This window comes from Octopus bimaculoides, chromosome 1, assembly GCF_046866305.1.
Source record: "Octopus bimaculoides isolate indiv1 chromosome 1, ASM4686630v1, whole genome shotgun sequence".
NCBI classification, from domain to species: domain Eukaryota; kingdom Metazoa; phylum Mollusca; class Cephalopoda; order Octopoda; family Octopodidae; genus Octopus; species Octopus bimaculoides.
The window spans coordinates 168,626,379-168,640,010 of NC_142928.1; the positions used below are offsets into that span (position 1 = coordinate 168,626,379).

Consider the following 13,632-nt stretch of genomic DNA (forward strand, 5'->3'; position numbering starts at 1 on the left):
CTTTGTTCTCTGTCTGGTACATTTTTTATTGTTTTTTTTTTTTTAGACTATTCTCTTTGAAAAATTTTCACATATATAGACCATATAAACTTTCACCCCTGTAACATGGACCATACCGTCAAACCCACCACTAAAGTTCTATGGAAACTCAATATGAACTACTGCCTTAAATTATCCCACCTGAAAAAATTCCTCCTGAGAACGACTATATTCACCTACCCACCACTGGATGAAATAACATGGCTCATATAATATATTACGGGAAGTCTGTACCTTATTTCCCCTTGTTATGCCCACATCATTGTACTATGTTGTACTTCACTTATATTCTTGAATTTGCTCTTGCTCTTATTCTTATTCTACTCTATTTAAAAGGATAAACACACCTTAACTATTCTTAACTGACTTTTATGTGTTAGCCCCCTTCTCCAACCACTTAGACCCTCTGAAGAAGCCTAGGGGCACATCCATTATCCAAGTCTTGTCTGCTCATCTCTGCATAACACTGAAGAGGTGGAGATTTTGTTTCCTCTTGGCAGAAACGGCCGTAAGGAACTAGCAACTGCACACTCATTTAGTTCTTTGCCAATTTGCTCACTTGTTTCTATATGCTTATATGTATTCACACCCTTGTTTATGCAGTCACCAGTTTTTTTCCACTCGCTAATCTGTACCACTAATACATGTGTGTGTATTCATCCAATATATTTGAATAAATAGGCATACTGGAATGTTTACCGGCTGATGTCTGTCGATTTTATATCCTCTCCATTTTCTTATTTGCTGTATAAATCAAGGGTAAACCACTTGTTACCCCTGCAGCTCATATCATCTGAGACAAACAAATACAAACTCTCAAAAGTTATGTACGAAACTGTCTCCTATTGATTGCTACTTTATTGAACCCTTCATTGAGATTAAATGTCTGGTACAACTATTGTTTACAAATGTATATTTATATACACTCACACAATATTTATATTTTGTGTCTTTAACTTCTGAGTTCAAATTCCACTGAGTTTGACTTTACCTTTCATCCTTTTGGGGTTGATAAACTAAGTGTCAGTTGAACATTGGGGCCAATGTAATCAACTTAATCCCTTGCTCAAGATTGCTGGCCTTGTGCTAAAATATGAAACCAATATTTACATAAATAGAAAATGGATCTCCATAAATTATGATAATGAGTATTCCATTTATTCAATCAAGTGAATTAACCTACTCTTGAATTACTGTGTATGTAGTCAGGCACATGGCTCAGTGTCTGGGTCACAATCATGAGGTAGTGAGTTTGGTTCCCAGATCAGACTGTGTGTTGTGTTCTTGAGCAAGACACTTTATTTCACATTGGCCCAGTTCACTCAGCTGTAGAAATGAGTTGTGATGTCTCTGGTGCCAAGCTGTATTGGCCTTTGCCTTTCTTTTGGATAACATCAATAGCATGGAGAGGGGAGGCTGGTATGTATGGTCGACTGCTGGCCTTCTGTAAACAACTTTGCTTAGACTTGTGCCTCAGAGGGTAACTTTCTAAGTGCAATCCTATGGTCATTCATGACCGAAGGGGGACACTCAGTCAAGTATTTTTCAGGTAGACTCAGCATGACTGTATGGTAACATTTGCTTGCCAAGCACATAGTTTTGGGTTCAGTTCACTGTGTAGGACTTTGTGCAAGTGTCTCCTACTACATCCCCAGGCCAACAAAAGCCTTGGGCATGTGGATTTGGTTGACAGAAACTGAAAGAAGTTTGTTGTGTATATATATGTGTTACTGTCTCCTTGCTTTAATATTTTGTGATAGTTGAAAATGAGAGTCACTGTCCTGTAAGCTGTGTTCTTCATTTCTAATCTTCTTTGAAAACAAGGAAGTATTATCACAGTCACAGGGAAGTACTATCTGGAAACAGGCGAGGGTTGGTGACAAGAAGGGTATTCAGCCATAGATAATTTCCTCTCAACAAAATCCTTGAGCATGGAAAGGTGGAAGTTAGACTTATGATGATGATGATGATGATGATTCTGAATGACACAGAGTATGCCAAGGTTGAGCCTTTTAACTACAGATACAACACATTAGATGGGCTTTCTGAAAATTTCTTTCTGCTCAGTTTCACTTATAAGGCTTGGGTTGGCCCAAGGCTATTTACAGTAAAAGACATTTGCCCAAGGTGTCATGCAGTAGTATTGAACCCAGACCTCCTCTCCTTGATTGCAAAGTAAGCTTCTCAACCACTTATCCATGATGATGTCTATACACATTGTCTATTAAATAATAGACAATGGCCTTATCAATGGTTTACACTATTTCAGAGAGAAGTCACAAGAGATGTGTGTATTTCAACTCTTGAATGTTTGCATTTCTTAGTCTGGAATTATTCCAATCGTAGCTCATGGAAAACTGTTCCAGGCATTGATGGCTGAGTACAAGAAGTTCTTATTGATAGTGAAGATTTTGGTATCTGGTTAAAAAAGTGTAAGAGCTGGTTTTTATTCTTTGCTGCCTTTCATACTGGGGTATGACAGGATTATGTTGCCTTTGGTGGTATAGAGAGGATTCTAAGTGCTCTAAGCAAAAACCATTTTGGTGCCTCCAACTTAATTAACAAGCATGATGAATAAGACAAAATTTTGCACTCCATCACACTTGCGCTAGGGGGCAACTCTCCTCATCCTCCCGCTGACTACGCCTCTAATTGTATAAGAAGCAACTTAAATCTTAGTAAGTGGTATATTTATTTGGTAGAGTGTTGTTGAAAGACATTCTACCGACTGTATGGGATGTCAAAGGTATATTTGAACACAGCACTACAAGATAATACTCGTCAGTTTAAGAGGTCTTGCTATCAACTGTAGTGAGCTGTACGTCTAAATAGCATGTATTTAGAGCTGAGAATTCCCACAATACATTAATTTCTAATTCTTGAGATTCCATTATTAATTGAACTCTAGATGTCGTTAGCTTGAAATTTTGAGTAACTTAATGTCTTACCAGATGATAAAAGTAAAAGTTACAGGCAAAGAAATTTAATAGCGACGGAGTTTGTTTTGTAAGAGCAACCTCTGTCGCTAACTATCTAAACCGTTTTATTTCCAGAAAGTAGCTATGAAATAGAAATCTTCTCGATATTTAAAAGCATCACTTACACAATATATATAACTTCTAAGGTAGCTTTTGCTTTCGTTAATTCTTTATTTGCTTTCCGTTCATTAGCTTTCTTTTCTTCCAAGATGCGAAAATTATGGTAAAAATATATTTAGACTAGATTATGTAATTATATATAAAATAAGACTATTTACATCCGAATCTTAAAATTATATCATAGAATATTCCCTAGTTCCAAGGACGATAAAATTTTGAGAATCCATTTTCTCATCCTAAACGGATTAATTTCAGATACGGAATTAATAAAAAAAATAACAGCAATAAAATAAGCAGATTAATGTGAAATATGCTAGAGTTGTCCCCCTTCTCCATACACGGAAGTTTGAGAGCGCATGATCGTTATCTTAAACGATGGCTGCCGACCAGTCGAAAAAGTATTTAGCTTACAACCAGATTTTATCAGAAAATCGCCCTTGTCTGGGGTTGGGATAACTTTGCTGTAATAATTAATAATCGTAGTTTGATAGTTATATCGTCATTCGTTCATTTCATTGTACAGTTAAATCGAATAATTAAAAAAAAGTGAACGATGGCGCAGTGCAAGCAGACGGCTCAGGAGTTTATCCAGAACACGTTTAGTCCGCAGGTGGCTGTACTGTGTAGTGCAGATGCTGAACATTTGTGTCAAAAAAACAATTTGACATTTGTTGAGTTAGTACAACCATTCTGTCGACTTAACAGCGAAGGTAAGATTTACATTTTACACAATATTACTCCCCCGAATAGTTCTTGAACTAATCTTAGTGCCATAATTTTGAAAACAAGCTATTATTTTGAGGGTGACGCGCTAAATTGGATCAAAGGGGTGGGATATCTTTTCTCTTTTTCTTTGACATATCAACGTCTAAACAGATCACTCTGTTTTCTTTTTGTTATCTGGACTTTAAACTATGTTATTCTGATATGTTTTCAGTTAAAAATTTACCATGTTTTCTTCTTTATTCGTTAAATTATAAATAACCAGTCGATAAATTTTCATTTAATTAGCCATAAGTTTTATTTTTTATCGTTTATATTTCTCCTCGGTAGATACTTAAAAATGTTCAACGTAAATATTTTAATCAACTTCATTCCATCTTTGTTACCAAGCTTTCATGATAATCTTTGTACGGTTTTGAAGATTCTTATTTTGACACGTTTTATCTTCGAACTTGCATAATATTTTCATTTACGGTTTTCTCCATCGATTCATAGATTCCTCGATAATGCTGTAGGCCTTCAAAGTCATTCTTTAATTTAGTAGTAGTAGTAATAATAATGACACACATTATTTTGTAATGAATAATAAATAACATTCAATAAATCATTATTTTAAGGTGGGAGTATTTTTTGTGTGCTATGTCTTGGGAAAATTCCAACTAATTTTCGTTTTATTATTTTTTTGTTTTAATTATTGTTCTGGTCTTATTTTCAAATGTTAGCCATAACATCCTTTTGCCATAGTGAAACGCCGTGCTGTGAATTGTGTACAAGTTATCGATATGAATATAATTAGCTCTTATATGTACAGTGTGTCGCTTGCGCTTCATTCAGAATTAGTATTTGTCTGGATTAATTTAGAAGCCAACTACATTAATATACTTCTACCCACACGTATTTCAAATCAATACATTATTATAGGCCCTGGATATAGACTTAATTGTACGATTGCATAGAATTTCTTACATTTAAAAATTCTTGTATAGTTATTAATGACTGCATTACTCGAAGCACTACAAATATTGAAATAACTAATCTACACACATACACATATGTTATATGTATGTATGTGTATTTTACATGAATATTTTTGGCTGAAACATTTTTATTTAGATTTATAAATTAGTAAAATTTTTCGAAAGTATATACAAATATAGTTGAATTTATTAAAGCCTATACAAACACACACACGCACACAAATATATATATATATATATATACATATATGATATATATATATGATATATATATATATATACATATATGATATATATATATATATTTATATATATATATATATATATATATTATATATATATATATTTATATTTATTATGTATTCGTAGCTTCATTACTCAAGATCACTGTTTATATATTTCCGCTTTCAGTGTGCAGTTCTCCATTGAGTAACAATTTAGCTTCTCACCAACTACAATTTTGGTTTGGAATAGTTATTATACCTTTACTTTGAAATATGAGTTAATTACTTCCTCGACAGTTAATACATGAACACTTGAAGAGGGGTGGGTCCACATGAACCACAGCCATGTTGTCGATTAACGTGTCATCTAGTTTGTAGTTTCTTTTTTTCTTTCTCGAATTCATGTAGCTACATCCTTGCATCCATTATGGAATTCATTCATTTATTATCGTTTCTTGTTTGAGTTTTTCAGAACGATTCACCCGATTGCCCGTATACAAAGCTATTTGCATTGTTTTATGCAAACATTCTGAGATGCGGAATATATTTTAAAGACAACTATACTCTATAATAAACTTGTAAGGATGAATAAGAAATATATTTATGCACACGAATATGTGCATATTTATAATTCCAGTGAAAATATTTACATGTCTTCCACCGAAAAATGTTTTTTTTTTTATATCTTGCAAGATTCTTGACAATAAACCATTTTAATAAGATCATAATTTTAAGAGATGAAACATTTTTCAATATTTACACTTATTGGTTTGATCTCCGATTCTCATCAGGTGTCTTATTCATGGATATACATATAGTGACACAATGATTTCTAAATTAAGGGTAATAACGTTCGTTGTTGATTTCAAAGAGTTTCAAAATATACTCAAGATAAATAATAATCAAACCAATTAAAGGCGAAGGTAAAGAATACGCACACCACCCGTTTTCAGTGGATAAACTTAAGTTTAGGGTTACGCCGAAAACGGGTGGTGTGCGTATTCATTACCTCCACCTCAATTAAGATTGTTTTAATTAAATATTTTTCATAGTTTATCGAATATATATTTAATAAGGAATATTGTATCTACGTTTATAATAAATCACTTGAGAGGAGGAAGAAAAGCATGGGTGTTGATAAATTGTTCAGATTAGAACTTAATTTTCTAGTAATCAACTACATTGAGGTAGTCTAATGGTCAAAGTATATAAGAAACATTTTCCATTTTATTTTAATTTGGGATTTTGACATATGGTGTCTTTGTTTTCTGAGAGAACATTGTATACCATTCGGATCCAACATATTATTTTACTGTATTATTATACATTATTACCATCTCAAAATGAATTCACTTTTAGTTGTTCCACATGTCAGCTGTTTGTACCAATTTTAACGCTCATTATCTTGACACAGAGGCCACATTTTTTCTTTGTTGTCTTTTACATTGCACTTATTTATACTTTTTACTCTATCACTCACACGCACAACTTGACGATCTTCAGTTGGTCAAAATTAATCTTATTCTGACAAGTATTTATTAGTAATCCTTTGAAGTATTGTATTTATCGATTAGATCAAAATGAAAGCTTGTGAGTATTAGAAACCAGCGTTTGCTTGCTAGAAGCATGGTGGCACAGATCTTTTCCAGTTGTTGGTTGAGAATTATTTGCTCACCAATTCTGTTTCTTGAAAAATACAACTTATATTCATAATCTTTGAAAAATCTCCAGATTTTGATATTCAGTTGGCTTCATTTTGGAAAATATATTATTAAAATTAACATCTTTGCATATTTCAAAAGGAAAATGAGACTGAATACAAGATTACTGAGAACTTTTGATTAGAGATTATTTGTAAAATGTTGAGAACTGATTGCTTGAAAATGCTCTATTTTACGAGAGATAGCGAGCTGTTTAAAAAAAAAATTTAATCTTGCAATAGCTAATTAATGAAATTGTTTATATTCTTTCATGTATCTGTTGGGCAGAAGAAATGTTATGGTCTTATGTATTTTAGACAACAACAATGAAAGCAGTACTGCTTCAGAGTTGGTTTTATTCCATCTTGCTTGAGCTAAAATCTTTTAGAACTAACTTTGCATTTGTATTTGTGGGATACGTAAAATCTTTACCTGTTGTATATTGACCATTGGTAAAAGCAGCAATAGGTGTATTGCCTAAGGAATCCTATATTTCTTGAATGAAAATTCACTTAAATTATATTTTCTTTGATGGTGGCATGGGGCCATGCACTGTAACAGCACATTACTGCATCCACCATTTGTAGATGATTCTCTTCTCCTGGTGGGTGACAACCCTCCAATTCATAGGTTTGTTTGGTAGTCATTTGCTGGCGAGGGTTTTATGAGGTTGGAGTGCAAACCCTATTTCAACCTCTATTAGTTACCCTTTACAACACAGAAGAAACATTGAGTCTTTTCTTTGACATGCTGGTCCCCACACAGCTTTTGATGAATGGAACCATCGAGCGTGGCCGTTTTCGTGCGGGTGACACGTAAAAGCACCCACTACACTCTCTGAGTGGTTGGCGTTAGGAAGGGCATCCAGCTGTAGAAACTCTGCCAAATCAGACTGGAGCCTGGTGTTGCCATCCGGTTTCACCAGTCCTCAGTCAAATCGTCCAACCCATGCTAGCATGGAAAGCGGATGTTAAACGATGATGATGATGATGATTAGTTTCAGATTTTGGCACAAGGCTAGCAATTTCAGGGGAGGGTATAGGTTGATTACGTTGACCCCTGTGCTCAGGTGCTACTTACTTTATTGATCTCCATGATGAAAGGCTAAGTTGACATTGGCAGAATTTGAACTTGGAATGTAAAGACAAATGAAATGCTGTGAAACATTTTGCCTGGCATGCTAATGATTCTGTCAACTCATTGCATTAATGAGTGAAATTATATTAACAATGACATATCTAAACTTTGTAATCTATCCTTGGCTTGGCAACGGGTAAATAATCTGATGGAAAAAAAAAAGAAAAAATATATATATCTATGTGTGTGTGTGTGTGTATATAAATATAATTATAAAAGAAAGATAACAAAAATTCTGAAGGAATAAAAAAAAAAGTTCATACCAACCAAATAGATAATTTTGTGAAGCACAGGTATATTAAGTACATAGCTCATTTGAAAAAAGGGCCTCTGTGGATAGTTCCTTTTCTCATTATATTGGAAATGAAGTCAATAGAAAGACCTGTATTTAGTAGTTTAGTTCCAGGTTAGCCCTGGTGAGTGAAGGTTTTTCCAAATGTGACTATCCCCTTGTTTTCAAGAATAGTGAACTTTTCCCTTTTTTTACAACAGCAGGCTGTGAAAGGAAAATTTAACAGCTATTTTTAACAGGGTAACTGAAATATATTCAATTTTCATTTTGGGAAATACTGCTATATGGGATTAATGTTTCAGGATACATATAAAAAAAAAAAGATTTTTTTTCTTGAAATTAAAGGTATTGCAGATCTTTCAATTCTGTGACATTACTTTAATAAAAGATCTTTAAAAAAATGAATCTATAATGGAAGATGTTTCAATCTACATCTTACACTAAACTTGGTAGTCTCTCCTTGAATTTTTGGAAAGTTTCCTAAAAATGTCCATACACATATTGATCTGAATTCACACACAATTTGTTTCTTTGTACATGATTTTTTTCTCTCTGTATGTACAAACATATCCTTGCTCAAGTCTATAGATTTATCCATACACACACACACACATCTTAACATACAATGTATGATTATATGTGTGTGTGTACACATGCATAATCTGTTAAATCTTAGATTTGTAACCTCTATTAATGATTTAGACATTCTTCTAACCATTTCTATTTCTTCACATGTTCACACTAAAACTTGTAAATATCTGTGAATTAGTAAAATGTTCTCGATTCTAAATCATGTATTTTGAGGAAGAAATGCTTTTAGAAGGAAGCAGTTCTTTTTCCAAAACCAGTTGTAAATTTAATCATATCTAATTGCATAACAAAATTATTTGAATTAAAATATTGGTTTTTAGAATTAGGATTATAATTTTTGAAAATAAATTATCAAGAAGTTAATCTCAAGGGAATGATGAATCATCACCTCTTCATTGTCAATAAAAATGTAAATATAAGAGAAATCCAGATAATGTGAGAAAAATAATTTTTTGTCATAACAAAAAAAAAAAAATACAAGGAAATAGTATATCATCATCCTTTAACATCCATGCTAGCATGGGTAAGACAGTATGACAGGATCCAGTTAGTCTGAAGACTGCATTATGCTCCAATGTCTGTTTTGTCATGATTTCTATGGCTGGATGCCTTTCTAAAGCCAATCACTTTACAGCGTGTACTAGATGCTTCTTTTATGCCACAAGCACTACTGAGGTCACTATGCAGTCTTCAAGACCATGATCTCCTTTGACTGAGTCAGACTATAGTAGAGAGGGAGATGGCTTTATGCTAGGAGGTGATGGGTTAAAAAGAGCAAGAAGGGGCCAGAACAGAAAAGGTTTTTTGCTGTTGGGGAGCTACATGCTTTTTCACATTATAGAAGAAAGAGCATGGGAGTGGATGAGGTAGAAATGGAAAGAGATAAAAATAGTCATAAGTTGTGTTACCAACGTCGCCTTCCTGGCACTTGTGCCAGTGGTATGTGAAAAGACATTCGAGCAAGATCGTTGCCAGTACTGCTGGACTGGCTCCTGTGCAGGTGGCACGTAAAATACACCATTTCGAGCATGGCCGTTGCCAGTACCGCCTGACAGGCCTTCGTGCCGGTGGCACGTAAAAGCACCCACTACACTCTCGGAGTGGTTGGCGTTAGGAAGGGCATCCAACTGTAGAAACTCTGCCAAATCAGATTGGAGCCTGGTGTAGCTACCTGGTCCACCAGTCCTCATTCAAATTGTCCAACCCATGCTAGCATGGAAAGCGGACGTTAAACGATGAACAATGTTAGAGTGGACCCTCAAGATTCAAGGTGAGCAGAAGTAAGTGGAACAGGAGTGTGAAAGATAGATGGGAATTGAATGATAGGGTGAATATTATGAACAAGTGTTGAGGGATGGTAACTGGGTGAGGTAGGGAAAAGTATGTGTCAACTATAGAAATTAAGCAGGGTTGAAGAGATTTGAAGGGTAACCAATGACACATGAGTAGAGGAGAGGACTGACAGTGCAGAAAAGATGGTGGGATGGTGAAGAGCAGCACAATAGTAATGACACAGTAGACAGCATGGCAGGGAAGAGAGGGAGATGACAAGTGGTTAGGTATGTTGTGATAGTGTGGAACAAACATAGTGAAAGGCAGGGAGATGTATGGTGATGGAGGAGAGATAATTTGGTGACTCAGGAAAGTGATCAATATAAAATGTGAGTGGAGAGGACAGTATCAATAATGGTTTTGAATTTTTGCACTGGGCCATTAATTTTGAGGGAGGGATTAAGTCATTTGCATAGACCCTAGTGTTCAACTGGTACTTATTTTATTGACCCTGAAAGGCAAAGTCGACCTCAGCAGAATTTGAACTCTGAATGTAAGGATGGACAAAATGTTGCTAAGCATTGCCAGCTAGCTGCCTTGAGGACAGTATTGATAATAAAAGCTAGATAGTGAAATGGTTCTGAGTAGTAAGAAGAGTAAACGGTATTGGGAAGAAAAAAGCTGAAATATGCAGTTCTACTCGTATTTGATTGGAGCAGCAGACTAATGTAGTTAGAGAGATGATGAGTGGTGGGAATGTCTTGATAAATTTGAGTGGGGGAGGGGCAGTTGTGCATATATACACACATTATGCTTCCAGAATCTCAGTTTCTCCAAGGTGGGTGGGTTTTATTGTGATTGCATATCACAAGACATCCCAATTCTTTTGTCATGTCCATGAAGCTCAGGGTCCTGTGGTGACTTCACCAGTTTGTCTTGTCTCCCTGAGTCTCCCTCTTCTGCAAACTCTATTCACATTGAGTTGCACTTTGTACAGCTACCTTCATCCAAATGCACATGTCCATACCAGCACATTCTTTCTTGCATACTTCATCTGATTCCTGTTGTGCCTAGTTTTTCTTTCAATGCATTAGTACTTTGTCATTTCTGCAAACTTATGTTGCACATTCAGTGGAGCAAGCTAGCTTCATTTCTTTCCAGTCTTTTCAAAAATCTGCATTTAAGGGCCATGTCTCACTACAAGGCAACATTACAGTTCTGACACAAGCATCATATAGTCTGCCCTTCATTCTGATGGAAAGGACCTTTGTTGCTAGCAATAACGGAAGCTCCCTGACCCCCCCCCCCCCAAAAAAAAAATCCACTGTTCTTATCTTGGTTACTATATTTTAAAAGCCACCGCCTCCCCTGCTATTTACATGTCCTAAGTAACAAAAGTTTTCAACTACTTTTAGTGAGCCATCTAGGCATTTAAGATCTATTTTCAGTGTGCTCAAAGTACATATTGCTCCAGTACATCTATCATATGAAGCTTTAGTCTACCTATTCTCTGTTAGTCTACCTATGATTTCACTACACTTCTTGTGTGTTCATGGCTTACATTGTGTACAGCATATGAAGTTTATATCTACTTTTCTGCATATCAAGCAAGGCCATTTCTCTGAAGATACTAGGGTCTTCTTTCGTACTTACTAAAATCTTAGTTTTTGCTAAGTTTACCTTGAGACCTCTTGATTCTAGGTTTAGCTTCCATGCCTGAAATTTCCTATCTACTTTCCCTATAGATTCAACTATTTGAACTAGAGCATTAGTATATAGGAGTTCCAATGGACAACTAGTAATAAACTTTTCTGTGAAGGTCTATAGAGGCCTTATGAAGAGGAGAGGACTGAAGACTGAACCTTGATAGACTCGAAGCAGCTAAGCATTTCTTTTTCTTTTTTCTTTTAGTTGTTTCAGCTGTTAGACTGCAGCCATTCTGGGGCACCGCTTTGAAGTATTTTAGTCGAATGAATTGACCCCAGTGCTTATTGTTTTTAAGCCTAGTACTTATTTTATTGCTCTCTTTTCGCTAAACTGCTAAGTTACAGGGATGTAACCACACCAACATTAATTGTCAAGCGATGGTGAAGACAAACCAAAACACACATACACACGATGGGCTTCTTTCAATTTCCATCTACCAAATCGACTCACAAAGCCCGAGACTACAGTGGAAGACACTTGCACAAGGTACCACGTAGTGGGATTGAATTTGGAACCATTATTGTAAACGTTTTATATCTCATTATTTTTAATTTTGATCAACTCTATTTTTAATTGTCAATTTGGGGTTTGTCATTTCTATAGATTGTTAATGTAAAGTTATTGGATAAAAGTGCCATTTCCCTCCTGGTTTAAAAGACGATATTTGCATAAGCCAATGTACCATTAGATTTAGTAGGAAGTTAGATATAGAACAGTCCTTGTTTAAGTTGAATGAAAGATGAGGCTGTTCTATTACCATCTTTTTATGATTATCTTTCCATGGTTGGATGAGTTTTCTTCAGCACTACATCTTGCCACCTGTTGAGGTCAGCTTCTCGTTACATCACTTCTTCCCATGTCTTCCTTAGTATCCCACTTCTACTGGTTCCTTTCACTTGGCACTTCTTTACCCAACTGTCATTCTCCATAATATGCACCACAGGTTTGTATCAGTGCAGTCTTCTTTTTTGCACTTTACATTGATTCCTCTTATACTAGTTTCTCTGGGCTCATTTGTTCTCATTGTTCAGACAACTATGCATTCAGCATAGGGTGCTTGCCTTATTTCTCTCTCGAGCCTTCAATTGTTCTCTTCTTGTCTTGCCATCATGCAACATTGCACTTCACACATAAACATCATACAATCTGCCATTCACTCAGTGAGAGAATCTCTTTGTTGCCAGCAAAGGTAAAATGCTCCTGGAACTTTTCCACCATGCTCTTACTTGGGGTACTATACTTTTACAACATCCACCTCCACTGCTGGTAAAATTACCAATGTAATAGATGCTATCAGCTGGTTCTAAGAAATCTGAGCATTTGAAGAAATTTATTATCTATTTTTGTGCAGTTTCATATGAAGCCTACCATCTTTGCCACACTCTCACAACATACCTAACCACTTTTCTCCCTCTCTTTCTTCCCTGCATATGGTTCCAATGCATCTCTTGTGTACACCTTATGTACACCTTATGGAATTTTCCGACTCTTTTTCTGTTTATCAAAATTGTGCATTTCCTTGATAGTAGCAGGCTAGGGTCCTATTTCCTTTTCTTTCTAAAACTTCAATCTTTTCAAAGTTTTCTTTGTTTGAAATTTCTTCTTTGTCTTTGACAGTCATATATTGGAGCTTGGTCATCAGCATACAAGAGATCCAATGGGCAGCTGGTTTTATACTCTTCTCATATGGCTTAGAGAACTATGATAAGCAGTAAACAATAGTAGGAAATGAGAACTGAGCCCTGATTGTTACATACCTGTACATTAAATGCCTTCTACTTATTCTCATTTTCTGAAGCTATCTCTCTATACATGGTTTGTACAATTTGCACAAGGCATTCATCACTTTGTAGTAACCTCCAAACTATGGAT

The 13,632-nt window shown here is 35.3% G+C and overlaps 1 protein-coding gene across 8 annotated transcripts in view; it reads left to right on the forward strand.

The window, feature by feature from the left end:
• The first annotated feature begins 3,471 nt into the window (after positions 1–3,471).
• The window catches only part of LOC106869306 (trafficking protein particle complex subunit 8), a 116,079-nt gene continuing 105,918 nt past the window's right edge, over positions 3,472–13,632 (forward strand). For all 8 annotated transcript variants that reach the window (XM_089362502.1, XM_089362506.1, XM_089362514.1 and 5 more), the window contains exon 1: positions 3,472–3,847. In XM_089362502.1, coding sequence (XP_089218628.1) covers positions 3,691–3,847 — 157 coding nt within the window. In that variant the 5' untranslated portion in view covers positions 3,472–3,690. The remainder of the gene's footprint in view (positions 3,848–13,632) is intronic.